The sequence below is a fragment of the Bos grunniens genome, chromosome 1 (genome assembly GCF_055505025.1).
Source record: "Bos grunniens cultivar Pamir isolate PY7600 chromosome 1, Bosgru_T2T1.0, whole genome shotgun sequence".
Taxonomy (NCBI): domain Eukaryota; kingdom Metazoa; phylum Chordata; class Mammalia; order Artiodactyla; family Bovidae; genus Bos; species Bos grunniens.
In genome coordinates, this window is record NC_141165.1 from 9038618 (window position 1) to 9065905 (window position 27288).

At 50.2% G+C, this 27288-nt stretch overlaps 1 protein-coding gene across 11 annotated transcripts in view; it reads right to left on the reverse strand.

Annotated features, from left to right (window-relative positions):
* The window catches only part of DOP1B (DOP1 leucine zipper like protein B), a 132824-nt gene that overhangs the window by 19662 nt on the left and 85874 nt on the right, over positions 1-27288 (reverse strand). For 5 of the 11 annotated variants that reach the window (XR_015168486.1, XR_015168484.1, XM_086413334.1 and 2 more), the window contains 9 exons: positions 22686-24288; positions 21857-21968; positions 20849-21037; positions 17518-17640; positions 15953-16108; positions 11133-11188; positions 8319-8423; positions 8141-8207; positions 5653-5797 (listed from right to left, as the gene is read on the reverse strand). Coding sequence is in view for 8 of the 11 variants with exons in the window: in XM_086413334.1 (XP_086269460.1) it covers positions 5653-5797; positions 8141-8207; positions 8319-8423; positions 11133-11188; positions 15953-16108; positions 17518-17640; positions 20849-21037; positions 21857-21968; positions 22686-24288 (2556 nt within the window). In the remaining 3 variants the exon portion in view is untranslated. The other 6 variants (XR_015168492.1, XM_086413516.1, XM_086413460.1 and 3 more) reach the window with 4 other exon arrangements.

Consider the following 27288-nt stretch of genomic DNA (forward strand, 5'->3'; position numbering starts at 1 on the left):
ACTAGATCTCACTCTATTTCATGACCATGAACCTCAAAAAACACCTGATGCTACTATACACCTTCCCCGTGAATCTCAGCACTATGCTGGCTTCCTCACGCTCCAACCTAATCCACCTCCTCCCTCCAGAGCCACCACCATGTGTACCTTCTCAGCTGGCAGCCTCACTTCAAATCTCATTCAGAAAATGAATGTAAACAAATGCGAACTCCCTTGGTTTGGCCCCACGCGTTATTAATCTAGAACACTGATATCTGTGTTCTCTGCCTTGTCTGTTTGATAGACATGTTCCTGGCTCTTGTCAAAGAACAGTAATTCCATTTACCATGTTAACCCTGGCCCTTTGGCTGTAAAGAGCTGATGCTGGGAAAGACTGAAGGCGGGAGGAGAAGGGGACGACAGAAGATGAGACGGTTGGATGGCATCACTGACTCGATGGACATGAGTTTGAGTAAACTCCGAGAGTTGGTGATGGACCGGGAGGCCTGGTGTGATGGGGTTCATGGGGTCTCAAAGAGTCGGACATGACTGAGCGACCGGACAGATGGCCGTGAAAAACGTCGCTTTCTAACTATCCTTTCACCTTCTGGTCTTGATTCCTACCACTCTGCTGCACTGTTCCATCACCATACAAATATGCTTCGACGAACTCTAACTGAAAAATAAGCCAAATAAACGATATTCTTTGGTCCTTAGTACTACTTCATTAGGACTTCCCTGATGGCTCAAGTGGTACGGAATCTGCCTGCAGTGCAGGGAATGCAGGTTTGATCCCTGGGTCAGGATGATCCCTGGAGGAGGAAATGGCAACCCACTCCAGTATTCTTGCCTGGAGACTCCTGTGGACAGAGGAGCCTCTTGGAGACTTACGTTGGCAAGTGGGGAAGGCAGCATAGCACCGAGGGACATTTCGGGGATGGGGGCGGTTCTCTATGGGGTTCCCTGTAGCTCAGTTGGTAAAGAATCTGCCTACGATGCAGGAGACCCGGGTTCGATTCCTGGGTTGGGAAGATCCCCTGGATAGGGAAATGGCAACCCACTCCAGTATCCTTGCCTGGAGAATCCCCTGGACAGAGGAGCCTGGTGGACTATGGTCCACGGGGTCACAAAGGGTCAGACATGACTTAGCGACTACACCACCACCGCTCTGTAGTAGGGTTAGCATATGGGCTGCAGTCCATAGGGTCTCAAAGAGCCGGACACCACTGAGCATGCATTCAGTACTTCATTCCTGTCCCGCTGATGATTAAGCCTCAGTGGGTTATCAACACCCACGGCCAGGTCCTTCTCATCTCAGTCCTTTATGCCCCTTGATCCCAGCATGCCATGACCCCCAGCCGGGTCCAGAGAGCCTGCGTCCTTATCTCACACTGCTTCTCAGCAGCCTTCTCACCAACCACGCGTGTGCCTCCTCCCTCCTTCTGGAAACACTCTCCTTCATAGTTTCCATGACTCGACGTTTTCTCGGTTTCTCAACCTACCCCAGTGACCTTTCCCGACTCTTTCCCAGACCATCTCAAGATTTAATATGGCCATGCAAACTCAGGCTCCATTTCCCGCCCCCCAGATGTTCCTGCAAAACCCGCAGTCACCCTTGAGTGCCTTTCGGTGACTCCCGCGTCCCAGTCCATCAGCCGGTTCCGGGGACCCTGCCCTCCCACCGGCCCACTGAATTCTAGCGCCCATGCCTCTGATTCAGTGTCAGCTGCGCCCGAAGCACCACGAGAGCCTTCTGTCTGAACCTCTGGTTTCTGTTCTGGGTGGCTGCGGCCCACGTTGCTCCCAGCCGCCACACTGATGTTTTCTGAAAACTCAGTCTGATCCTGTCACTGCTCCAAGCGCTTGAATGGCTTCCCGCAGCAAGCGGGCAGACGGCCAAGCCCCGAGGCGAGCTCAGCCTCGAGCCCCATGGCCCTCCTCCCCCGCGCTCTCTCAGACCTCGCCTGACTCTCAGTAGGCTCCCAGAGGGCTGGTCTCGAGGTTTCTCGGTCTCAGCCCACTCCTAGCCCAAGGGTTTGCCATCCCTGCCCCCCCACCCTGGGAAGCGCCTTCTTAGGTCTCTGCATGCTCGCCTTCTTATCTTTTATTTTTGGCTGTGCTGGGTCTTTGCTGCTGTGCACGGATTTTCCCTAGCTGCAGCAACTGGGGGTTCCTCTCTGTTGTGGTGGGCTTCCCTGGTGGCTCACATGATCCAACTGCCTGCCAGGGAGGAGACCTGGGTTCGATCCCTGGGTCAGGAAGATCCCCTGGAGGAGGGCACGGCAACCCACTCCAGTGTTCTTGCCTGGAGAAATCCATGGACAGAGGAGCCTGGCGGGCTACAGCCCATGGGGTCACAAAGGGTCAGACGTGACTGAGACACTAACACTTCTCGCTTCGTTGCAGTGTGCAGGCTTCGGCAGTTGTGGTGCACAGGCTTAGTTGTCCTGAGGCAGGTGGGCTCTTAAGCTCCCTGACCAGGGATGGAATCCCTGCCCCCTGCACTGGCAGATGGACACGCAACCACTGGACCACCAAGGAAGTCCCCGCCCACCCCACTTTATCTTTCCTTTCTCTGCACAACTGTCAGTTCCGTGGGCGACATGTTCTGTAACATCTAAAGTGAACCCTGCCCCACTCCCATTAAAAAAAAAAAAAATATATATATATATATAAATTTGGAATGACTTTGCATTTCCAGAAGAACTTAAAGATACCTTTGTTAATTTACTCTGGACCATCACCTTCCATGTCACCCCCACAACAGCAGAGACCCTGTTCATTCTGTTTGCTGCTGGAGCACCAGCGTCTAGAACACGGTTCGTGGCACACACCAGACTCAGATATACGCGGAAGACCCTGCATGTCTGCTGCATGCATAAAGACTCCAAGCCGAAAAAAGCACATCATTTGAAGCCTCATTCTGTTTCATGCTTGATATGGCCAGCATCCTTAGTTTGTTAAAGACTGAAATAAAAAATAGTTATGATCCAGAGACTCTTTTGATACTCTACAGTTTGCTAATTATAATTAGTTCAGTTCAGTCGCTCTGTCGTGTCCGACTCATTGCGACCCCATGGACTGCAGCACGTCAGGCCTCCCTGTCCATTACCAACTCCCGGAGTTTACCCAAATTGCTCATTAAGAAGCCTCCAAGTCATTTCTGCTTTGAAATTCTATGATTTTTTTTTTCTTTTTATGTCGCACTGTAGGGTCTTGGTTGCCCAACCAGGCACCAGACCCATGCGTCCTGCATTGGGAGCGCCGAGTCTTAAACACTGAACCAACGGGAAGTCCTACGATTTCTTTTCTTAAATAAAAAAATCAGATAATTATTTTACTACATTACTGTCTTGAGGTTAAATCTAATGACGGCAAAAAAGTCAGGCCCAGTAACATTTGACACAGTTCAGCTGAGCTGTTGGTGGCTGTTCAGTCACTCAGTCATGTCTGACTCTCTGCGGCCCCACGGACTGCGGCACGCCAGGATTAAAGAGGCAGTTTAACCCTTACACCGCAAACTATGGCACAGTAACTGAGAGCAAAGGAGTCAAGGAGAGGCACAGACTCTCCTTCCCTAGAACCACACCTATAATCAGAGCCACAGCCTGAGAAGACATAATTGTTGGTTAACGTTAGCAAACGATAGCACACTAGCTGCAGGATCTTCAATACAGAGTAAAGTGCAATTATTTTTCTTACGTAAACCGCAGAGCTAGCTGTCAAATAAATACGGTGGAAGTGATGGAACGGGGCACCATGATTTAAACGTCTGTCCAACGCCATCCCTTCTCCTCCTGGGAAGAGATGCCCCTCTTGGGTGGGAGACCGCTTCTCGGGGCTCCAGGACACGAGCCCTTCCTGCCCGCTACTGGGCCAGCCGCAGACCAGGAAGAACCAACCAGAACGCCCGCACAAGATTTGATGAACTGCGTCTGAACACCTGGTTCCCACTCTGCCCTCAAAACCAGACACGGAGAGCACGCGTGGGCATTTCATGCGTGTGAGCCAGAACTCCCTGTGCTGCTGTGCTTCTGTCCTCCTGGAGTGGGTTTCTGCTACTTGCAAGAGAAAAGAGCCCAGATTTCTTGACACGCCGTCCTTTGTACGTTAAAACCCATGGATTCAGGTTTGTTTCTGCTGCTATAACAACTGCTAATGATAATGATCGAGGTCGCATCAGAATGGGAGGGAAAGTAAAGGTGAAAGTGAAGTGCAAGGCGCTCAGTCGTGTCCAGCTCTCAGTCGTGTCCAGTGCTCAGTCGTGTCCAGCGCTCAGTCGTGTCCAGCGCTCAGTCGTGCCCAGCTCTCAGTCGTGCCCAGCTCTCAGTCGTGTCCAGCTCTTTGCGAGCCGATGACTGTTCAGCCCATGGACTTCTCCAGGCCGGAATCCTGGAGTGGGTAGCCTTGCCCTTCTCCAGGGGATCCTCCCAACCCAGGGATCGAACCCAGGTCTCCCACATCGCAGGGGGATTCTTTACCAGCTGAGCCACCAGGGAAGCCCAAGAATACCGGAGTGGGTAGCCTATCCCTCCTCCAGTGGATCTTCCCGACCCAGGAATCGAACTGGGGTCTCCTGCATTGCAGGCGGATTCTTTGCCAGCTGAGCTCTCAGGGGAGCCCAATTTTCTTGTCTAGTGCTGAGCAATGTCGGGACTGGGCATAGTGTCTGTGTATTAAATAATACTGAGAACTTGCAACAGTAATTATTAATACTTGCTCCAAGATATGCCTAATCCTGAAAGAAAGACTAAACCAACTAAAGCAGCTCACTTATCAAAACAAGCAGCGTGTTCATGAAGATTCACTTACGGGCCCCCGCCTAGCACTGTGCACACCAGTGCAGAGGTATCTGATCACTAACTCCACCCAGTACCCACCTTGAAACATCTGCTACAGACAACTCGACCTATGCCCCACAGCCCCCGACCATCTTCCCCACGTGTCCCCTGCTGAGACACCCCTCTGACTCAGCCAAGCGTCTCCCTTGCTGCAGCGGATCCAATAACCTGAGATGTGCCTGACTGACAGATTCACCCGGTGGTCTTTAGGGCACCAGCAACTGACAGTCCACACTGTGGCATTTAATTCAGACCCCTCGGGGGTTTCTGGCTGGTCAGTGGTCCTCCAAATAAAGAGATGAGTCTCCTTTGAGAGTCTCCCGACCATTTGCCTAGGAAGTTATAACTAATGATAAGGCTGGGGTGTGCCTACTGTGTGTGACTGCCGTGATAAAATCTTAATGACCTGGGCAATGACCAAATACAAGGATTTCTGGAAGGCAGGCCAGAAATGAAATACATCAACTGCTTGACAACGGTGAGCTGGTTTACTAAGTTTTCTTTCCACGGCTCCATAAAACAAACAAACAACAACAAAAAAACACATGCATTCTCCCTATTCTTTACCTCACAAAGATTTCTACCACTGAGTCCATGCAAATTATCTTCAGAAGTTATCTCCCAGGACCCTCATCTAGGCTCATGGAAGGCTGAACACGGTAGCATGGGTCACTTGGGATCCTTCCAGTGGAATTCTACTGTTCATTTTACTACAACTTATGTTTATGATACTACAACTTATTTTGTAAGAAGCAAAGCCAGATGATTTTTAATGCAGAGAGAGACCCGCAACCTGGCAGCAGGCATTACTTTCTGGGCCATATACACCCACCGTGCAAGTCTTCCTCAGCATCGGATTCTTCTAGAGAGATCTGAGGCTGGGCCTTCACTTCCAAGTTCCTGCTCAGCCAGCTGGTTTGTTCTAAGGAAGACCCAGCAATGTTCCCAACAGCTTCCAGAACTTTTTGAGTGACTTCCTGAGAGGAACCGAGAGAAAAGAGGAAAGGAAGTTAAGAGAGTCTTAAGTGCCTAAGGTAGCAGCATCCGACAGAAGTATAATGCAAGTCACGGCTATGAAGCATACAGGTAATGAAGTCTTCGAGCAGCTACCTTAAAAGAAGAAACTAGTTCACAGTGTGCATCTTGATACATCCAAAGTAGTCTCAACATATAACCGATAAAAAATTATTAGTGAGATTCGGCACGCTTCTTTGGTCTAAGTCTTTTAAACCTGATGTGTGTTTTATGCTTACGGCACGTTCAGTTCAGGCAAGCCACATTACAAGGGCTCAGCAGCCATACGTTGAGCTGTGGCTGCTCTACGGTCAGTAGGTAAAACGGATACACAGGAAGTCACAGCGGCACAACGCATTTGGCAGGTTGGATTTCTGGTTTCTTTAGGACCACGGGTACTAGAAATGCACCTTCGACGAACACGGCCAGAAACGAAACTGAGTAAGTTCAAACTGACTTGAGGGTGAAGAGCATAGGAGTGCTCTCAGCACAGAATCCGGTCAAGAAGCCGGGACACAAGTGGAGACGCGGAGCGGGTATCATGGGGTATCATCAGCTAAGAGGGGCTACACGTCCCTGACACGTAAGCAGTCCTGGCTTCTGCTGGGAGTACAGCAGGTGTGTTCGGGCATGAAGCAAGAGTAGGTCCCTCCCTGGTGGGAGGGACGGGAGCAGCGCACCCGAGGGAACCGTCCACGGTGCACCCGGGCAGAGGGGCGGGCATGGACGCTGGCAGCAAGGGAGATCATGGAAGGACGGATGGATCTGGGGATGATCATGCTAAGTGAAGCCAGGCAGAGAAAGACACACGTCAGATGATAACACTGACATGTGGAATCTATGATACAATGCAACGGAACCTATCTAGGAAACAGAAAGCAGACTCACAGACACACAGGACAGACTTGTGGCTGCTAAGGGGGAAGGGGCGCAGGAGGGATAGAGCAGGAGGCTGGGATCAGCAGATGCAAACTATTACATATATAGGATGGACAGACGACGAGGTCCTGCTGTAGAGCAGAGGGGAGCTGTATTCAATATCCTGCAATGAACCATAATGGAAACTAAGAGGAGAAAGAATGCACATACGTGCAAACTGAGCCACTGTGCTGTACAGCAGACGTTAACACGCACTGCTTACGCTTCAGTAAAATAAATATGAAAAAAACATCAAGACAAGGGGTTGAGGGCTTAAGAGAAGCTGCCATTTCGAGGGCAGTGAGCAGATGGGGAAGTTGGGGTGCCTGGAAGCAGTAGGAAGGGGTCAGTGTCAGGAGGGCTGGGACCTTCTGGGGTGGACGCAAGGGCCCATCGAGCTCCTCCAGCCGCCTTACTGGCCACGGCCAAAGCTCGGCCTGGAGGACTGGAGGGGACGGGGCTGTGGCAGGCCACTGGCCGCACGAGATGGAGGGCTTTCAGCTTGGCGTAGGAACTGCTGACCACGGGCTGGGCTGCAGCACGTGCGCTGGGATGGAGCTTTCCCCTCCACCAGGGGAGCCAAAGGAGTCACTGGGCTTTACGCAGAGCTCCAGAGCTTCAGGGTCTCACAAACGCCAGGGGTCACAACAGGGAGCGGCAGTATGGCCAAGGCCATGAGATACACAGCACAGTTTAATGACCTTGACTCAAAGGAAGGAAATGCAAGGGACATATGTAAATGTGCAGCTGAATTCACCATGCTCTACAGCAGAAACTAACTCGACATGTTGAGGCAACCACACGCCAACAACAAAAATACATGAATAAAAGACACTGAAAAAGAAGTTAAGGCCTTGACTCAAAAAGCTCCTCACTCGATGATTATAAAGGTTATAACATACTGGTTTTTCTCACTCCATCCTACTTATTGGCTGGGTTTCTACTCAAAGGAGATTTTCCTTCTCCGGTGGCTGAGCTTTACTTTTGCTTTTCAGTGTTTTTGAAGTTTCCCATAAGTCTGAATTGCTTTAAAAAGAAGGGGGGGAAGGTTCTAAGGAAGGGAATCTGTGTATAAAGACAGATTTACTGCTCCAGCCATGCTGAAGAGTGAGCCTGCACACATCGGGGTCCAGGAGGAAGCTAGCAGGCGCCTTGAAAATTGCAAGGTGGATGGCTCAAGGCTGACATGAGAACCATCATCTGGAGACTCTATCGAGTCCTCTGAAGACAGTGATGCAGGGAGTCAGATGTGGGAACACATGCAAACCTAAGACCTGGTTCTGCCCCATGTTTAATGTTTATCATCTCCAGTGAGATTGTCTGAAGGCGGGGGGCGGGCAATGCTCTCCTGGGAGAGGAACCATCCTACTGGACACCCACATACAGACCTGCAGATCTTTTTGGTCCTTCTTGCTCTCCAGGTTTGGAGTTCTTGTCACAAAGTCATTCAGCATGCTGTTGAGAGACAATCGGCTTCAGAATGAGAATGCTAGCAGAAAGGAAAACATACATGTTCCTGGAGAAGAAAAAAAACGCGGTAACATTGAGTGGCTGGGAACACGGTACCTGAGAAGCAGAAAGTAACCGGGGGGAGCGAGATTCAACTGCACGGACTCCTTCAACACGCCCAACAGCGAGGGGAAGTTCTCTTGCAAGGCTGTTGCTGGGAGCCTATTAATAAAAACAAAGAGACAACAACAAAAAAAATAGGAGGGAAAAAAAACATCCAGCCATGAACAGGTCTAATGAAAATGTTTTTTATAAGCACGTTTTAGGCGCAGGCGGTTAGAAGGCACAGGACGATGCCTTATCTGCCTGACCTGTTTTGTTCTTCTTAAATTAAAATACATATGCGTTAAATTGTGGTATTTTGGCAAGAACTTGGAGGTTTGGATACCAACCATCTGTCTAAACAGGTCAGACGCTCCTGGTTTCCTCGTCTATAAAGTGAAAGCGTTGAACTGGATGACGGATCTCTGGGCCTGTCGGGCTCCATTTAGCATTTGGCCTCCCTAACATCACTGGAAATGCAGAGTGAGCCATCGGGAGGTCACAGAAGGTGAGGTCAGGGGTCACCCAGCAGGAGGCTGATCTTTAGTAGCTCTCAGGTCAGGCCTCATGGGGAATGAGGACTCGGGGTTGTTGCCGTGGGGTGACGCTGCACCACACAGGGAGGCAGCTGGGCCGCAGCCAGCGGGTCCCAGGGCTGAGTGCTGGTCCCTGACTCGCCGCATCCTGAGGGTCCTGGGTGGGGCCTCCTCCCTGAAAGGAGGCAGCCTCCCTGAGGCCGCTGGACGATGTCACTCAGGCCACTGCAGCAGGCACTTGCTGGGATTATGACACGTATGAGTGAGCACTAGGAAGGACATGGGGAAAAGTGGAAGCAGTGACAGACTTTATTTTCTTGGGCTCCAAAATCACTGAGGATGGTGACTGCAGCCATGAAATTAAAAAGATGCCTGCTTCTTGCAAGAAAAGCTATGATCAACCTAGACAATGTATTAAAAAGCTGAGACATTACCTGAACAACAAAGGCCCTAGAGTCAAGGCTATGGCTTTTCCTGCGGTCACATATGGACGTGAGCGTTGGACCATAAGGAAGGCTGAGCGCCGAAGGATTGATGCTTTTGAACTGTGGTGTTGGAGAAGACCCTTGAGGGTCCCTTGGACATCACACCAGTCAATCCTAAAGGAGATCAATCCTGAATATTCATTGGAAGGACTGATGCTAAAGCTGAAGCTCCAATACTTTGGTCACCTGATGTGAAGAACTGACTCATTTGAAAAGATCCTGATGCTGGGCAAGATTGAAGGCAGGAGAGAAGGGGACGACAGAGGATGAGATGGCTGGATGGCATCACCGACTCAATGGACATGAGTTTGAGTAAACTCTGGGCGATAGTGAAGGACAGGGAGGCCTGGTGTGCTGCAGTCCATGGGGTCTCAAAGAGTTGGACACGACTGAGTGACTGAACAACAGCAAAGGACCAGCTCATCTTCCCCTCCTGGAGCAAAAAAGAGCAGTGATGCTCGTGCTGGAGGGTGAATGGCTGGCCTGAACTCGATCCTGGGCCAGGGGACTCCTGGGACTAGGACCCTCCGTCTACCTTCCTATAACCCTAGGGTGTCATGGGTCAGAATAACCATGGAATGTGAACTTGTCAGCCAGGGAGTTTGGTCAAATTTACTAAAGGTGAATCCCCTGAGACACGTGAGGCTATCGAGGCATCCGTGAGATAGGGCTACACCCCCTTCACTCCCGTTACTGCAGCTCTAACCTCCCCGCACAGTGGACGCATCTGGGAGCTGTATCCAGGACCTGCCGTAAGAGCCGCAGGAGGCCAGCAAAGCGTCCTCTCTCCCTGTAGAGAGCCACTTGGGGAACCACTGCAGCTGAGACCCCTGCAGATGGGTGTTCAGCTCAGTGAACCCACGCAGAAACCTCAGTTCAGTTCAGTCGCTCAGTCGTGTCTCTTTGCAATCCCATGGACTGCAGCACGCCAGGGTCCCTGTCCATCACCAACCCCCAGAGCTTGCTCAAACTCTAGTCCATCGACATGAAGCCGCCCAGCAGAAAACATGGCAAAGCACTGAGGAGAGCATCCAAAACAGTCACTTCTTTTCCTAAAAGAGGTTCTTAAAATTCCTCTTTTTTTTTGGTTATCAAGGTAATGCAAACTGTTTCTTCTGAAGTTTACCAGGTCTCACACAAAGCTGTGCTGACAAAGTGTTCAAGATAGAGCACATAGACTTGAAGATGTCAGATTCGCTCTCTACAGAAGGAAAAAGTGAGACTGGCGGGGTGTCCGATGGCCTGAGAGGGAATTAGGACACCTCTCAGATCCCCAGGTCAGCAAGATCCCCTGGAGGAGGAGAATGGCAACGCCACTCCAGTATTCTTGCCTGGAGAATCCTACAGACAGAGGAGCTTGGCAGGCTACAGTCCATGGGGTCACACAGAGTCGTGTGTGAGTCGGACACGGCTGGGTTAGTAACACACAGATACTTTCTGAACTAAGGCTCTCCAGTAATCAAGAAACACACGGGTGGAGGCAGGGAGGGATAAAGAATAAGTTGGGATTAACATAGACACACTACTGTATACAAAACAGGTAAACAATAAGGACCCACTGTAAAGCACAGGGAACTATACGCAACATGTTATAACTTGTAATGAAAAAGCATTTGAAAGGGCACACACACACACACACACACCTATATCAAACTGAGTCACTGTGCCGTACACCTGAAACTAACACGACACTGTAAATCAATAGCACTTCAGTTAAAAGAAAAAAAGGAGGACAATCCAGAGTAGTTACTTAAAATCACTGCAACAGCATCTATAATTGAGAAATGCCTTTGAGGGAGCTGCGTTACCTTTGGATGAACGCATAGCAAAACTGCAACACGGGGACATCCACCAGGGCTGATTTCTGAAAATTAAAGCACAGCTAATTACTCCAAAGTGGGAGGAAATAAGACTAAGACAAGAATTCAAATACAGAAACCAAACAGGTTCTATCTGCTAACAAATCAAAGGTTTCCAGCTCCGGGAGTCTTCTGAATATAATAATATAAAGGATCTCAGTGAAATAAAAGCAAACGTACCCTGTGATGGCCCACATCCTTAGGTCCCTGTTCATCAGACTCCCAGTCCTTTCCCACATTTACCTACTTCTCACCCCAGACTTTCAGCAAGTATTTAAGCAATAGTTGGCATAACGACTGAATCTCCTCAGACACGAAGCTGGTGGCCTCAGGAGCCCGTGTCGAGCTACAGACAACGCCAAATGCGAATTCTTAGCTCCGGGAATTCCCCCCAGACAGCTCAGACAACTTCCCTACGTCCCAAATGGCTGGAATTACTTGGAAATAGGTTTTCAAAACACATATTTTTCCCCCTTCTATTTGTCAGTTATAGAAGTTAAGCCAATTAAACTAACCACAAAACCAACTTTGTTATTTGAAAAATCAAAAGCCAGTTGGCCAGATGATGTCTTTTGGTTTTTTATTTTTAAGCCCAGGATTTGCAGACTCTTGTAGATCAAGTACTGAAGGAACAAAGTGGGAAAGCACCTGCACTCTGCATGAAGCTGTCTGTCGCAGGGCCAGCTCCCCCATGGCTGTAGCCGGGATATCATTCGGAGGGACTGACCAGCCACGGGGAAGGCCAGTCTCCAGCCACCTCAACCTGCTTGGAGTTATAAATGCCAATCCAAGGTCTGTTATGTGAACATTCACGTTCAAGAGTAAAAGGCAGGATCTTCCTGCCAGCCATGCAGTGGTTAGGAACCTGCCTTCTAATGCAGGGGATGGGGGTTCCATCCCTGCTCAGGGAACCAAGATCCCAAGTGCTGCAGGGTGACAACGCCTCAGTGCTGTACCTAAGGTGCCTGTGCGCTGCAGTGAAAGATCCCACGTGCCGCAACTAAGACTCGATGCCCACAGGAAATAAATAAATAAATACTTTTTAAAAAAGGGTAAAAGGCAACCAGTTGCTGTGCGTGCTAAGTCACTTTGGTCGTGTCCGACTCTTTGCGACCCCGTGGACTGTAGCCCGCCTGGCTCCTCTGTCACAGGGATTTTCCAGGCAAGAATACTGGAGTGGGTTGCCGTGCCCTCCTCCAGGGGAATCTTTCTGGATCTCCTGCCTCCTGCATTGGCAGGCAGGCTCTTTACCACTAGCACCACCCGGGAAGCCCCACGGCAACAAGAGTCCTAGGCCATGAAAAGATCTGAGGGCAGATGCCATGAAGCCTCCCGTGGCCATCTTACATCTGATTCCTTAAGCCGGTTCCATGATCTGGCCTCACGGGGTTAAGCTGCAGGCTGCCTCATCTCCTTCCCCCAACTAGAATGCAGGCTGGCTGTGGGCGGGGGCGGCGTCACTCTTCAGGATTCCCCACTGTGGACGCACACACTTGATGTTCAATGAACACGTGGAATGACGGAAGGCGACCAGGGCCGAGAGTAACTGACTGGTTAGAGGCCCCTGGAGGCCTTCCTCCCAGCGCGGACATTTCTGCAGAGGGCGACCCTGAGCCACGGGCCTTTTCCGGGGAGGCGCCCCGAGTGGAGGGGTCTCCTGCAAGGCAGGCGGAGCTGTAAACACTGCTAAAGGTATTCCTGGGCAGTTTTCTCACTCTGCGGGGAAAATGGGTGAACGCTTCTCTGATTTCAAGGTTTAGCTTTTGTTCACCACCCTTTGTGCTATGACTTTAATATCTAAGAGCAAGATTTATTTGTTATAAAATTTTGGTAAAATGTATTTGACAAAATTTACCACGTAAAACATTTTTAAGGGTACAGGACAAGGGCATTCAGGACATTCACTGCTACTGTTGGGCAACTATGATCACCATTCATCAGAACTATTTCATCTTCACAGAGTGAAACTCAGTCCCCATTACACACCAAGCCCATTCCCTCCTCCCCCAGCTTCTAGTAACTATCTTTCTCTTTTCTGTCTCTGTGGACTGGACCACTCCTGGGTACCCCATATAAGTGGAATCATGCAATACTGTCCTTTTGGACTGACTTATTCCCCTTAGCATAATGCTGTTAAGGTTCACCCATGGTATAGCGTGTGTCAGAATTTCCTTCCTTTTCAAGGCTGAGTCATAATCCACTGCGTGTGTATAGACCTCCCTGTGTTTATCCACTCATCTGCTGACGGGTTATTTCTACTTTTTGGCTGCTGCTGCTGCTAAGTCGCTTCAGTCGTGTCCGACTCTGTGCGACCCCATAGACGGCAGCCCACCAGGCTCCCCCATCCCTGGGATTCTCCAGGCAAGAACACTGGAGTGGGTTGCCATTTCCTTCTCCAATGCATGAAAGTGAAAGTGAAGTTGCTCAGTCGTGTCTGACTCTTAGCGACCCCATGGACTGCAGCCTACCAGGCTCCTCCGTCCATGGGATTTTCCAGGCAAGAGCACTGGAGTAGGGTGTCATTGCCTTCTCCAACCGGCTCTGGTATACAAGTATCAGTTTGAATTAAAACTATTTTTTAGTGATCGCTTGGCCCACTCCATTAATTTTCATTTAGGGAATTATTCTTAAGAGTGTTTCTGACGATATCATCTGAAATTACCTGAGAGAGGACAATTATTTCAAGGTCAGAACAAATCCCTGGTTTCTATCAAATTAATTCAGAACAAAATAGCTCCAACACTTTCAATGAAGAAGCCTGCTTTGGTGAAATCAAAGACCTCTCAGGCGTAAAACCATAGAGTCTGTTCTATTGCAAAACCACTGTACGTAAATGAAAAGGTGTCTAAGCAGTAGAAAAGCTCCCTCAACTGCTATGCAGAAATTGGGCAGAAAAACTATAGGAGCTTTGTGGTTCAATCACGTCACCCTTCAAAGACCACTGACATCCCTACAGCCAGATGAAAGCTCTGCTTTCTCAGAATCTCCAGTATGAGTTAAGTCCTCTGGTGTGAATTTTGTACTTTGACAAAAATTATGCAAACTTTTAACTTGCCCATGGACAAAGATGCTCTTCTTGACCTAGTCTAGTCAGGCCCCTCTGCTTTTTGTATTTTTAAAATATTTGTTTGTTTGGCTGCTCCAGGTCTTAATTCTGGCATGTGGAAGCTTTAGTTGCATCCTACGGGATCTAGTTCCCTTTACTGCTGTTGTTCAGTGGCTAAGTCACGTCTAACTCTTGGTGACCTTGGATTACAGCACACCAGCCTTCCCTGTCTCCTGGAGTTTGCTCAGGGTCATGTTGAATTCAGCTCCCTGACTAGGGATCAAACCCAGGTGCCCTGCATTGGACAGCAGGGAGTCTTAAGCTGGAGAAGTCTCTGGGTTTGTTTTTTTCAGCCACACAGCACGGCTTGTGAGATCTTAGTTCCCCGACCAGGCACTGAACTGGGACCCTCAGTAGTGAAAGTGGAGAGTCCTAACCACTGGACTGCCAGGGAAGTCCTTAGCCAGGCTCCTCTGAGCCCTCATCTTGACCAAGCCTCAACCTTGATCTACAAGGTTGTACCTTCGGCACAAACGATTCCATCCACACCACAAACTAAGACTTGAGCAAACACGACTACGGTTCCCAGCAGCTCAAGGCTGTGTCCTAGGGAGATGACCTCGACCCCCTTAAAATGAGAAAGCTCACGGCCTCAGAAGGAATCTGCTGTGTGTTCGGCCAAGTCCTGATACGTTCCTGAAGACCCCTCCTTCGAGCATTTATTAGGAAAAGCTTATGGTTACAAATCCTTCCTCTGTCCCTCTGGGATGTGAATGCCTCTTCTCCAACCCAGGAATGTCTTTCCCAAGGACCTGGTAGCCATCCCTTTAAAATATCATCAAGAAAGACAGGGCCCCTATCTTCCAGGATCCCGGGGAGCATAGGAAGCAACCTTTCACAACATGGTCTGTAACTATGCTCTCATTACACTCACCAAGCCCTTTCGCGCTTGTTTGTAGCTTTCCACTCCCCTGACTCTGCTCAAGCTCTGCCCTTCACCCTTTCTATTCATCCTCCCCATAAAATACCCACTCACCTCTGCACAAGCTGGAACTGATCGCACCTCTTCCACCTACTGCCGGAGCTACTGAATGAAGTTGGTCTTTTCTACCTTTAACCAGCGTCCGGCTTTGCTTATCTTTGATGCTTTTTAGGCTGCAAGTTCCTGCAAGCCAAGTGACATTTCCTCTTTCTAGATTTATTTGATTTGGCACACAGCAGACCCTTGATAAGAACCACTACGGGGGATTTCACTGGTGGTCCAGTAGTTGAGAATGCAAGAGACGTGGGTTCAATCCCTGGTCTGGGGAACTAAGATCCCACCTGCCTCGGAGCAACTAAGCCTGTGTGCCGCAACTGCTGAGCCCAAGTGCCACAACCAGAGGGCCCGTGTGCCTGCAATGAAAGATCCTGCAAGATGCAGCTAAGACCCAGTGCAGTCAAATAAACAAAGTACATTGCAGAAAACAGAACCACTACTGGGCAGAGTGCTCTGCGGTGGGCTGTAAGGATGGAAGTCCGTCCCCTCAGGTGGTTCGCACCAAGACAGGAGTCCGTGGAGCACGTCTCATACATCTCCACAAAGTCCGGCGAGAACACCTCCCTTTTACGGCCCCTTGAATTCCCTGGTGCTCCTGCAACCTTTGTTTCCCTCCCAGATGCCATCTATACAATGTGGACTGGAAGAGTCCTGCGTTCATCCGAGGCCCCCCAGGCTCCTGACCTCATCCCCGCGGATCTGCGGCGGGTGCTTCACCACCTCCTTCACCAGGTGCAGCACCGAGTCCGTCTGCAGGGTGCTCAGCGCACAGATCAGATCCACTAGGGTCAGCTGGGACGTGCTGGCCGCCGGAACGATCTGCCGAGAAGAGGACCGTTCCTTGAGAGAGACAACAAAAATAAGCAGGACTCCCAGCAAGCACTCTGTGATACTTGCTCCTGGAGGAAGAGATGTGTTTTAATCTTTGAAACAAATATTTAAAGGAATATTAGGTAAAGGACTGTATTGGTAGGAAGAAGAGTAAGGTTAAAAAAAAAAAAAAAGCTTTTAATCACAGGAATGTAATCAGTATATGATACAGATGAGGAATAAAAGGCATAGCCAGTGACAGGCAATTGCTCTGGTCTTTATGAGTTCAAGCTGAGAAAGAGTGTTGGAAACATAGTATTAACTTGAAGGAAACAGGCTGATTATCCAGAGCCAGCCCCCAGAGTAGGAGGACAGCAAGTGAAACAGGAAAACCAGGTTCACAGAAGTTGGCCAAAGAAGGAAAGTCCTGGCATGGGAGGTGGGTTTTGATGATCAGCATGGGGGTGGGAGCCTGCCCTTGGAAGTACGAGGGTCCTCGCCAGGGAAGACCCCACAGGTGCTAAGCTGGGTGGCCTGGACCACCAGCCTCTCCTGCCTCCTCGGGTAATGGGGTCCACACTGGGGTGGGGCAGACGCTCTGAAGAGGTACCGGGCAGGAACCTACATGGACCATGGACGGAACCGAGGGTGAAGCCCGTGCTGGATTTACAGAAACAGGAGACCAAGCTCCTGGCAGGACCTTGTGATGGACCACTCGGTGGAGAACACTTAGGCAAAATGTAAACCAAAGTCTTGGCAGAGGAATGCGATGATTCCTTTACCATCACAAACGACTATTATTCTCATAAATTAAAAAAAGCCAAATGTCAACTGTGACTGTGTCAGTGGAGGTTCAGCAACTGTGACAAGCATACCTCTCTTGGTGGGGGTGGGGGGAATGTTGATGGGGGTGGGGAGGTGCATGTGTGGGGGCAGGGGAGTAGGGAAAATCTCTATACCCTTCTCTCATTCTGCTGGGAACTTAAAACTGCCCAGAAAGAGAAAGTCTTTAAAAAGATTGGTTTGAAAAAAAAAAAGAAAGCTTTTAGAAGGTACTATAACCAAGGAGGGGCCCCCAGGGGTCCTCACGGGTAGAATGAGGAACCACTTCTTAGGCTGGGGGGCAGGTCCCGCAACGGTGTTGTTCTTTGAAATGTACATGTTTGATACATTCTTGGAAGTACACTATTAGACAGTAGATTAAAATGCTAAATGAAAAGTACGATATACCCATTGTACGGTAGGAAGAGAAGAAAACAGAGGTTGGGTGGGCTCCACTCCCTCCCCCCACCTGGCTGTAACAGGCACAGCTAGACGATGACGTCACGAGTTTAACACGGTGTGGGGGGGGCCGCCTCCGAGGTCTCCCCTGGCGGCCTCTGGGGTCACCTCTAGATCCCACGGGGCCGTCCACGCGTGGCTTCGCTTTCGGGCTTTACCTTTGTCTTACTGTGGCGTTTTCCCTTCTTCCTGCTCCACACGGCTGCAACTGCTGCTGTCAGCTGAACTCCAAGAGGCGCTGTCAAGGGGTTCAAGAAGTCTAAAATTTTTTGTCGTATGGTCTTAAAAAACAAAAAACAGAAAAACGATGAGTGAGAGCACAGTCAGGGCTCCAGTGGACCGTGCACTTCACCACTAGCACCTGTGACCTTGGGAGCTTTTGTCTTAGTGTAGTGGGCATTATGCTGGGGTCTGGGGGCGGCGGGGTAGGGGGGTTAGGGAGATGGTGGTGGTGCAGAGCACCGCCTGGAGGAGTTGGACAGGACGCATGGGGGGCGGTCCAGGTGCACAAACAGCAGAGCAGCGACTCCTGGGAAGTGATGGATACCACCTTCGAGCAGATAGTAGCGGGGCAGTGCTCGGAGCAAGTCACCTGAGGCTTTGCAGACCCAGCGAGAAAGCGGAGACCCTGCAGGGCAGCCCCCAGCCGTGCTGGCCTCAACCAGCTCAGGGAGGGCTTGTAAGTACCAGGAAGGATGTGCCTCGGTTTCCAGAAATATGTGCCATTTACCTAATTTTATTATGCGGCCAACAAAAACGGACCCACGCCATGGCCAGGACGTCACTCGCCACCCTCCTCTTTGCTGTGCCTGGATTTCTCTGCATTCCCGAAACCTCTGTGTTCCCTCCTTTGTGGATGCTGTGGGTCTCCCAGCCTCTAACACACACCTGGGAAGGCACATCCTCTCATCCTGGGTCTTGGCTCAACCCCTCTGCCTCAGGAAGGCCTCCTTGACCCTCAGAGCAGGGGTCACAGGCTGGCAGAGTGCCCTGCGTTTCTTTGCAGCGCTTCTCATCATTATTTTAAAGTGGATGGTTAATGCCTGTGCCTGCCAGGAGGACAAGGACTTCCCTCTATCTTGTCCACTTGTGGACAGGCAGGGCCAGGTACAGAGCAGCAGGCACACATGTGCCCGTGCAATGAATGGATTTACCTTGGGCTTCCCTTGCTCCTTGCAAGAAAAGCTATGACCAACCTAGACAGCATATTAAAAAGCAGAGACATTACTTTGCCAACAAAGGACAATCTAGTCAAAGCTATGGTTTTTCCAGGAGTCATGTATGGACGTGAGAGTTGGACCATAAAGAAAGCTGAGTGAGGAAGAATTGATGCCTTTGAACTGTGGTGTTGGAGAAGACTCTTAAGAGTCCCTTGGACTGCAAGGAGATCCAACCAGTCCATCCTAAAGGAAATCAGTCCTGAATATTCATGGGAAGAATTGACGCTGAAGCTGAAGCTCCAATCCTTTGGCCACCTGATGAGAAGAGCCGACTCATTGGAAAAGACCCTGATGCTGGGAAAGATTGAAGGCAGGAGGAGAAGGGGACGACAGAGGATGATATAGTTGGATGGCATCACCAACTCAATGAACATGAGTTTGAGCAAGCTTTGGGAGTTGGCGATGGACAGGGAGGCCTGGCATGTTGCAGTCCATGGGGTCGCAAAGAGTCGGAGACAACTGAGGGACTGAACTGAACGTCCCTGTCCCCACTGCCTTTGTCTAGCATCACTTTAGATACAACTGAGCTGGGGATGGGGATGTCTTCTCCCTCCTACCACGGTTTCTGCTTGAGAGAGATGATTCGGGCCCCGGCTCAGGACCTTGGGTCCTTCAGGGAGGGCTTGGGTTAAGTGCTCAGTAAATGCTGCATTGTCGTTGTTCAGTCATGTCCAACTCGTCACGATCCTGTGGACTATAGCCCGCCAGGCTCCTCTGCTATGGAATTCTCCAGGAAAGAATACTGGAGTGGGTTGCCATTCCCTTTGCCAGGGGATCTTCCGAACCCAGGGACTGAACCCATGTCTCCTGGACTGCAGGCATGTTTGCTTGTTTCTTTTTTTAACCACTGAGCCACCTGGGAAGCCCCTGGAAAGCCCCCAACAAATGTCAGCCATCACCACAATGAATTCTTCCATCAGTCCAGGGGGCAGGCTACTAGTAACAGACTCATTTCACAGAGGAGGAAACGGAGGCTCAGGCTGAGTGAACCTTCTGAACCTTTTGAGAGATTAATTTTTAGGCTGAATTTAAGCAGGTTCCTGTGGCCGATTTCCCTTGGAGATCATCTCTGGAACCGACAGAAAATTTCTGGAGGCCCCACCTGTGCCTCCCAGAACCTAAAAGCCCGCTGGTCTGGGAGTCAGACTGCCAGACTGACCACAGAAAGAATCACATGCTCTCTCTACACCCCTCATCTGTCCACCTGGGAATAATAATAGCACCTGCCTTGCAGGTGAGGACTGAATAACGCCAGTAAATATAGAGTGCTCAGATGACGCCCCGCACCCTGTTTGCAGCGGAGCAAATGACAGCACACAGAGGTTGAATGCACGTGCTCAAGGTCCCACAAAGCAGCTGAGCAGGGAGCCAAATCCAGGTGACCTGGGTCCCAGGGCCCTGACCTGTTCTGCTGAACCCAGGCTGCCAGAGGCCGGCGTTAAGCCCTGAGGGCACGCGCCAGCGGTGCTCTGCGGATGGGAGACACGGCCAGACAACTGGGAGCCACTGGACATGGCGATCACACACTGAGTTACATGCCTGGGTGCCTCCCAGGGAGAGTCAAGGGTTTAACGCAGCATGGGACCCTCTGGGGACTTCCTGGGAGAGATCCCTCCACGCTTGTCCTCTGCCGGCCTCCTGTTTGTGGAAAAGCTTTCGCCTTCCAGGCCTCCCCTGAGTCACCAATGCCTGGCTCAAGAATTAATGACTGCAGGGCTTTCCTGATGGCTCAGCAGTCAAGCATCCAATGCAGGAGACACGGCTCCAGGCCCTGATCCGGGAAGATCCCATATGCAGTCAAGCAACTCATTCATTCCTTCTGCCGCAACTACTGAGCCTGTGCTCCAGATCCCGGGAGCTGCACCGACTGAAGCCTTCGAGCCCAAGATTCCGTGCTCCATGACGAGAGAAGCCACCGCAACGGGAGGCCACACACCGCGATGAAGCATAGACTCTGCTCCCCGCAACTAGAGAATGCCCTTGCTGCAACAAACACCCAGCATGGCCAAAAATAATTTTTCTAAATAGCCAAAGGGAAAAAAAACTGAAAAGTACTCACAAAAGCCTTAAGAAGGCCATGAATATAAGGCTTACTCATAAACAAACTGGAGATTTCTACTTCCGGTTTACTTATAACAGTACTTCTAACGTGGGTTTCTCTGGGCACGTTCTCTTTGAATATGTATGTATACATCCCTGTGTATTTTTATTTCTGGCAGGACAATACAAGACAAAGGAAATCGTAAGCCTGCAGAGGAAGCTCTCTCACTTTGGTGGTTTTAAAGTAAACGGAAGAGGATCCCTTCGTGGCTCCGAGGAGATCGACGGGTCTCTTCTGAGTCTCCTCCTTCCTGAGGACGTTCCAGAGAAGGGCCATGGTGTTCACAATTCGAGGGAGCTCTTCCAGAATAGCATTCTTGGCATTCTTCAGATTGGTAGGGTCAGTCACAGCAGCGGTCTGAAAAACAGAGACAAAAACTTGAGACCCGGCTGCATTTCCCTTTCCATGAGGACGCTGGGGCTGGTGAGATGGAGTCTGGGTTGGAGCACTCCCCAGGGCAAGGCCTACATGTGGTCTAGAAATAAGATCCTCCCTGAGCATTTAAACCCACGACTTCCCTTCAGAGAGAGATGTCTGTGAGTCTGAGGCTCGTTACAAACTTTGCAAATCCCTCAACCAAAGTACTAGCTCCATTCTAAAATTTAATACCAGATAGGGTAGAGTGGGCTTCCCTGGTGGCTCAGGTGGTAAAGAATCCGCCTGCAATGTGGGAGACCAGGGTTCGATCCCTGGGTTGGGAAGATGCCCTGGAGAAGGGAATGGCAACCCACTCCAGTATTCTGGCCTGGAGAATCCCATGGACAGAGGACCTTGGTGGGCTACAGTCCTTGATGTCGAAAAGTGTCCGACGTGACTGAGTTATTTTCACTTTCTAGGGCAGAGTAATCAAAACATAAAATGCCTTCAAACTCCATAAAGTAAAAAAAAAAAATACATGGAGAAAAGATCACATTCTATGCCACACTGGGCAAGGGCTGACATTGCCCACAGAGTGGCCAATGAGAACAAAACCACATGGGCGTTACTTACGTACGTACATTTGCACATATACTTGCACACAGGCTTGCGTTATTTGCATGTGTGCCACATGGCATTAATACTGACACACATGTCTGTATTACATACATACATTTCTTATTTGAAACAGACATAATCCCAAAGAAGACAAAACAATATGTGAAAACTGCCTCGAACTCGGGAAAAAAAGCAATTTACCTTTTTGCTTTGGTTGGGTTGTTCCAAAAGACAGAAATGACTAATGGTTGTTAGGCCTTCCAACAGAGTGAGTGGATAATCCGGGGAGATGTTTTCCCTCTTGGAGGTTATGCTTTGGTGAAGAAACGAGAAACTGGTTTTGAAAATCTTTAAGAATGAGGCCAGAAAAGTTTTTAATCCTAAACATAGAAACCACAGACATATCACCATCTTAAAACAAACTGGGACTCTCATAATGAAATACTGCTACAAAAATGACAGGCCTCTTTTGAACTGTTTTACATTTATCTGGTCGCTTTGGAAAAATGTTTCCAGATGTTTTAGGATTTCTGTGCAGAGGATTCACACTTTTATTTCTGTTTTGCAAAAATAATGGAGATAGATTGACTTGTCCTACAACCCAGATCTGGCCTGGGTGGTCAGATGGAATTAAAAATAAAGGAATCCACATTCAGTTCCTTGTTACCCTCTTTTGACAATTCTAGCTAGGCTTCTGACTAGGTTGAAATGACCCTCCAACTGACGAGGGCCAATAAGCCATTCGTGACAAAAAGCTCTCATTAAACCAATAGGAATATGCCTCTTCCCAGGTGGCGCTAGTGGTAAAGAACCTGCCTGCCAAGGCAAGAGACATAGGAGACGTGGGTTCCATCTCTGGGTCGGGAAGATCTCCTGGAGGAGGAAATGGTAACCCACTCCAGAATCTTTGCCTGGAGGATCCCATGGACAGAGGAAACTGGCGGGCTACAGTCCACAGGGTCTCAGGAGAGTCGGACACGACTGAAGGGACTTAGCACCCAAGCACCAGTTGCCTCAAGGCTCACTGTACCTAAAGGACAGCTTCGCTGACTCGCTCTCATACTGCTTGACCAGCTCATCCAAGTTTTTGCAGATCTGGACAAGGAAGGGTGTTACAGTCCAGCCCAGGGACCTTCCGAAGTACGGCAAGGAATGCGTGACCAGGCTGACCCAGGCTGGGTGCATGCCGTAGCCATAGGCTGGCTGCAGGCCCTTGACCACCGCGGCCACCAGCAGCCCCTGCGATGTGAGTGGGTGGGGCCACACGTACTGCAGGGCCCTGATGGCCTGCTGGAAGTTCAGGGCCCGCCGCCACTCCCGGGGCAGGTCAGGCAGCTGCTCCGCCTCCTCGGGTGCCTGGCCCAGGTGGTGCTCCAGCACAATGAGCACCTGCAGCAGCTTTAGCAGCTCGATCTGCAGTGGGTGCTCGCTCCAGACCTGGTCCTGGCCCAGGTTGATGACATGCTCCTCCAGCACGCCCTCTTCCCGCAGGGCTCCTCCCGGCGCAGCCGTGGCCAGCCCATAGCGCTTCTGGCTCGTGTGCATGGAGGCAGACAGCGAGAGCAGGACCAACTCCTGTACCCGGCATCTCTGCAGCAGGCCCTGGATGAACTCCACGTTCTTGCCCTCGGCCGCCTTGGCCACCGAGACCAGCTCCGTCATCACCCTGATCAGGACCTCCACGCTCTTGACCTGCACATCCCGGTTGCCCAGGATGTCCCGGTGCGAGACCCTCAGGGAGCAAGGGTAATAGCTGCGGAGGAAACTGAGGCACAGGTAGGTGAGGAGCTCGATGAGCAGCGAGTGCGGGCACGCGCTAGGGGGCTGGCTTGGGAGCTTGCCGTAGAAGCTCTGGCCCCCCAGGGCCTCCTGGTGGCGGGCCAGGAGGTTGGAGATGAGGTTGAGGTGCGCCGTGGCGCTGGTGTCCACGCTGGTCCTGGACACGGCCTCGATGAACTCGCGTGGGTTGGTTTTGAGCACGGCCTCCAGCACTGAGAAGGCGTAGAGCACCCGCCGCGAGTCGTAGGGTTGCAGATAGAGCAGGATGTGCGCGAACAGGGCCTCCAGCCTCGCCTGCCTCTCGCGCTGCTGCTTCCGCAGCCGGGCCACCGTCAGCGCCTGCAGCTCCGCGGCCGCCTCCTCGTCGCTGGATGGCGGCGACTCCGAGGCCTGGGTCTGGTCCGAGTCCGCGCGCACCAAGCACGTGGGGCTGCCCACCTGCGGGCTGGGGGCCCGGGCGGCCGCAGCCAGGGGCGCGCAGCACTGCTCGCCGCCGCTCAGCTCCTGCGGGTAGTGCGCCGGCGAGGAGACGGAGGACGTGTTCTCGCTGCTGTCCGTGGCGCCGGAGCTCGTGTCCGCCGACTCGGTGCGCTCGCTGCCGTCCTCCGCAGTGGCACGGGCCGGCCCGTCCAGCAGGTCCTCGAGGCGTGTGGGGCGGTCATGCTCGCGGGGCTCGCCGCCCACCAGGCACGTCTCGGGCTCCGTCTCCACCTCGGCCCAGATGGCCTCACGGTCCACCGTGGTGAGCTGGCTCAGGGGCGCGCCGTCTTCACAGCCTCCCTCTGGCAGCTCGGGTGCGTCCCACGCCTCCCCGAATGAGGCTTGCTTCCTGTTGAGCCAGCGGTGCCAGTCTTCTGCAAGGGACGGAATGACAGACAGCTTGAGAACAGAAGGGTTCGTTATGTCAGGCAGTTCCACGGTGATCTTGGTCTTAAAGGGAGGCAGCAAGATCAATATTAGTAAAACGCTCCATGGGGGCGGGGAAGGGGCAAGACAAATTCTTGGCAATATCTGGATGGGCTGGGATGATCCCCTGGAGGAGGAAATGGCAACCCACTCCAGTGTTCTTGCCTGGAGAATTTCATGGACGGCTGAGTGGCTTTCACTTTCACATAGAGAATATAACCAATATGATATAATAACTATAAATTGAGTATGCTCAGAGGCTCAGTCGTGTCTGACTCTTTAAGATCCCATGGACTGTGGTCCACCAGGTTCCTCTGTCCCTGGAATTCTCCAGGCAAGAATACTGGAGTGGGCTGCCATTTCCTTCTCCAGGGGATCTTCCCCACCCAGGGATCCATCCTGGGTCTCCCGCATTGCAGGTGGATTCTTCACCAACTGAGCTACCAGGGAAGCCCATAAATGGAGTGTAACCTTTAAAAATCATGAATCACTATGCTGGGCATGTGAAACTTGTGTAGCACCGTAAATCAACGATACTGTAATAAAAAATAAAGCATGAAAAAACAACAAAATATAGTTCCTGCATGAAACGACAACACTAGAGTCTAGGTTACATTACAGATGTAAGTTAGACAAGCAAAGTGAACAGGTCCTTTAAAACGTTCAAGAAATTGGGTAATTTAGTTATAGTATCATAGAAAATATAAATATACCAAGTTTAGGGGAAGGGTGATCTATAAAAATGCCTATGGTTTTCTCCCAGGACTTTCCTTTCAAAAAAAGGTACCCTATAGAAATGTCAACAGAAGGTTTTTCAAAACTGAAAGGGTATCGCTGAAATGTGCTGTATAAAGACAAACAAGTGAAGTGAAGTCGCTCAGTCGTGTCCGACTCTTTGTGACCCCATGGACTGTAGCCTACCAGGCTCCTCTGTCCATGGGATTTTCCAGGCAATAGTACTGGAGTGGATTGCCATTTCCTTCTCCAGGGGATCTTCCCAACCCAGGGCTTGAACCCAGGTCTCCCGCATTGTAGACAGACGCTTTACCGTCTGAGCCACCAGGGAAGTCCAAAGACAAAGCATCCGCAAAGTAAGAGCACAGAAACCTCATGGTGCAGGCCTGCAGAGGCTACTGCTGGGCTTTCTAAAGACACATCCACATGCACGGATATGGAGCGAAGTGCAGAGTACATTGAGTATTCAAAGAAAACAGCAAGCTGCAGAATCTTGCTGTTCAGAAAAAGTCCGCTTAGGGAAGAGTATCTGTCATACGCAACTATGGTAATGTCTAGAGGATATCTGCTGAGCCATTAACTGTAAAGTGCTCTACTGGCTGGCATGGCAAGGGACTTTATTTGTGCTTTTATTTCCTGATTACTCCGATTTTTAAAATAAGCACTTGTCAGTACCTCTGAGATCAGAACACAGACAACGCTTTAAAGTGCTCAGGTCTCTTTTAAAAAGGAGTAAAAAGCCAGATGTCTTCGGCACTGCCAAACATTTTTAATAGGCAGCTTTCAACAAATCTATTCCATGAACATTAAGCCAGGTTAGGAAAGAAGGAAGGATAAGATATGAGAAATATGAGCTTCCTGTTGTTCCACTTTAAACAGTATTTAAAAATGAGATTTCCGAAGGACTACCGCAGTAGCGAGGAGGGGAAGTAGAACCCTTCTGGTTGTTTCCATGGAGCGAACAGGGCAGAAGACACATTTTTTTCTTAACAGGCAGGTAGCATTAGACAGGAATTAGCAGACGCAGCAGGAAGTGCCCCGAGACTTGTAACACCTGATGGGCTGTAGAGTTTCTTGTTAAAGCAAAGAAATGCTTCAAAATTGACCTGCCATAAATGAAGACCAAACTTTTAAGAAGGTGCTTAGTTTACAGTTCTTTGTATTTTACTTTCTTATAAGTGTGGAGTAATAAAATGCCTCCTAGTTTTTAGGCAGGGAACCTCGTAAAGACAGGAAGCCACCTGGGAACCTTTGCTTTTTTGGGTGTTGGGCTGCATTCCTCTGTAAGATGAGACTGACGAACACTGAGTATTTACAACCCACTAAGCGGACACGACTGATCAACTTCACTTTCACTTTTTACTTTCATGCACTGGAGAAGGAAATGGCACCCCACTCCAGTGTTCTTGCCTGGAGAATCCCAGGGACGGGGGGAGCCTGGTGGGCTGCCGTCTATGGGGTCGCACAGAGTCGGACACGACTGAAGTGACTTAGCAACTTAGCAAGCTAAACAAACTAGTCAAAGTCTGTAAAGCCATTGCTTAGAGAACTAACTGCAGGAAGTCATAAAATACACTATTGTGGGAAGTAATGTTAGACCATAAACTATGCTAGGTATTAATCACTGAAATTCAACGAAATCATCTGTTTCATTTCAGTCTTTCTTTTCTTTTTCCTATCTCTTTTCTTTTTTTTTTTTTCTTTTTTTTTTTTTTTTTTAATATTTTTAAAAAAAAAATCACATGCTCCCCATCCTGAACCCTCCTCCCTCCCAACCTCCCCATACCATCCCCCTGGGCCTTCCCAGCGCACCAGCCCCAAGCATCCAGCATCGTGCACTGAACCTGGACTGGCATCTCGTTTCATACATGACATTTCACATGTTTCAATGACATTCTCCCAAATCTTCCCACCCTCTCCCACAGAGTCCATAAGACTGTTCTATACATCAGTGTCTCTTTTGCTGTCTCGTACACAGGGTTATCGTTACCATCTTTCTAAATTCCATATACATGCGTTAGTATACTGTATTTATATTTTTCCTTCTGGCTTACTTCACTCTGTATAATAGGCTCCAGTTTCATCCACCTCATTAGAACTGATTCAAGTGTATTCTTTTTAATGGCTGAGTAATACTCCATTGTGTATATGTACCACAGCTTTCTTATCCATTCATCTGCTGATGGACATCTAGGTTGCTTCCATGTCTTGGC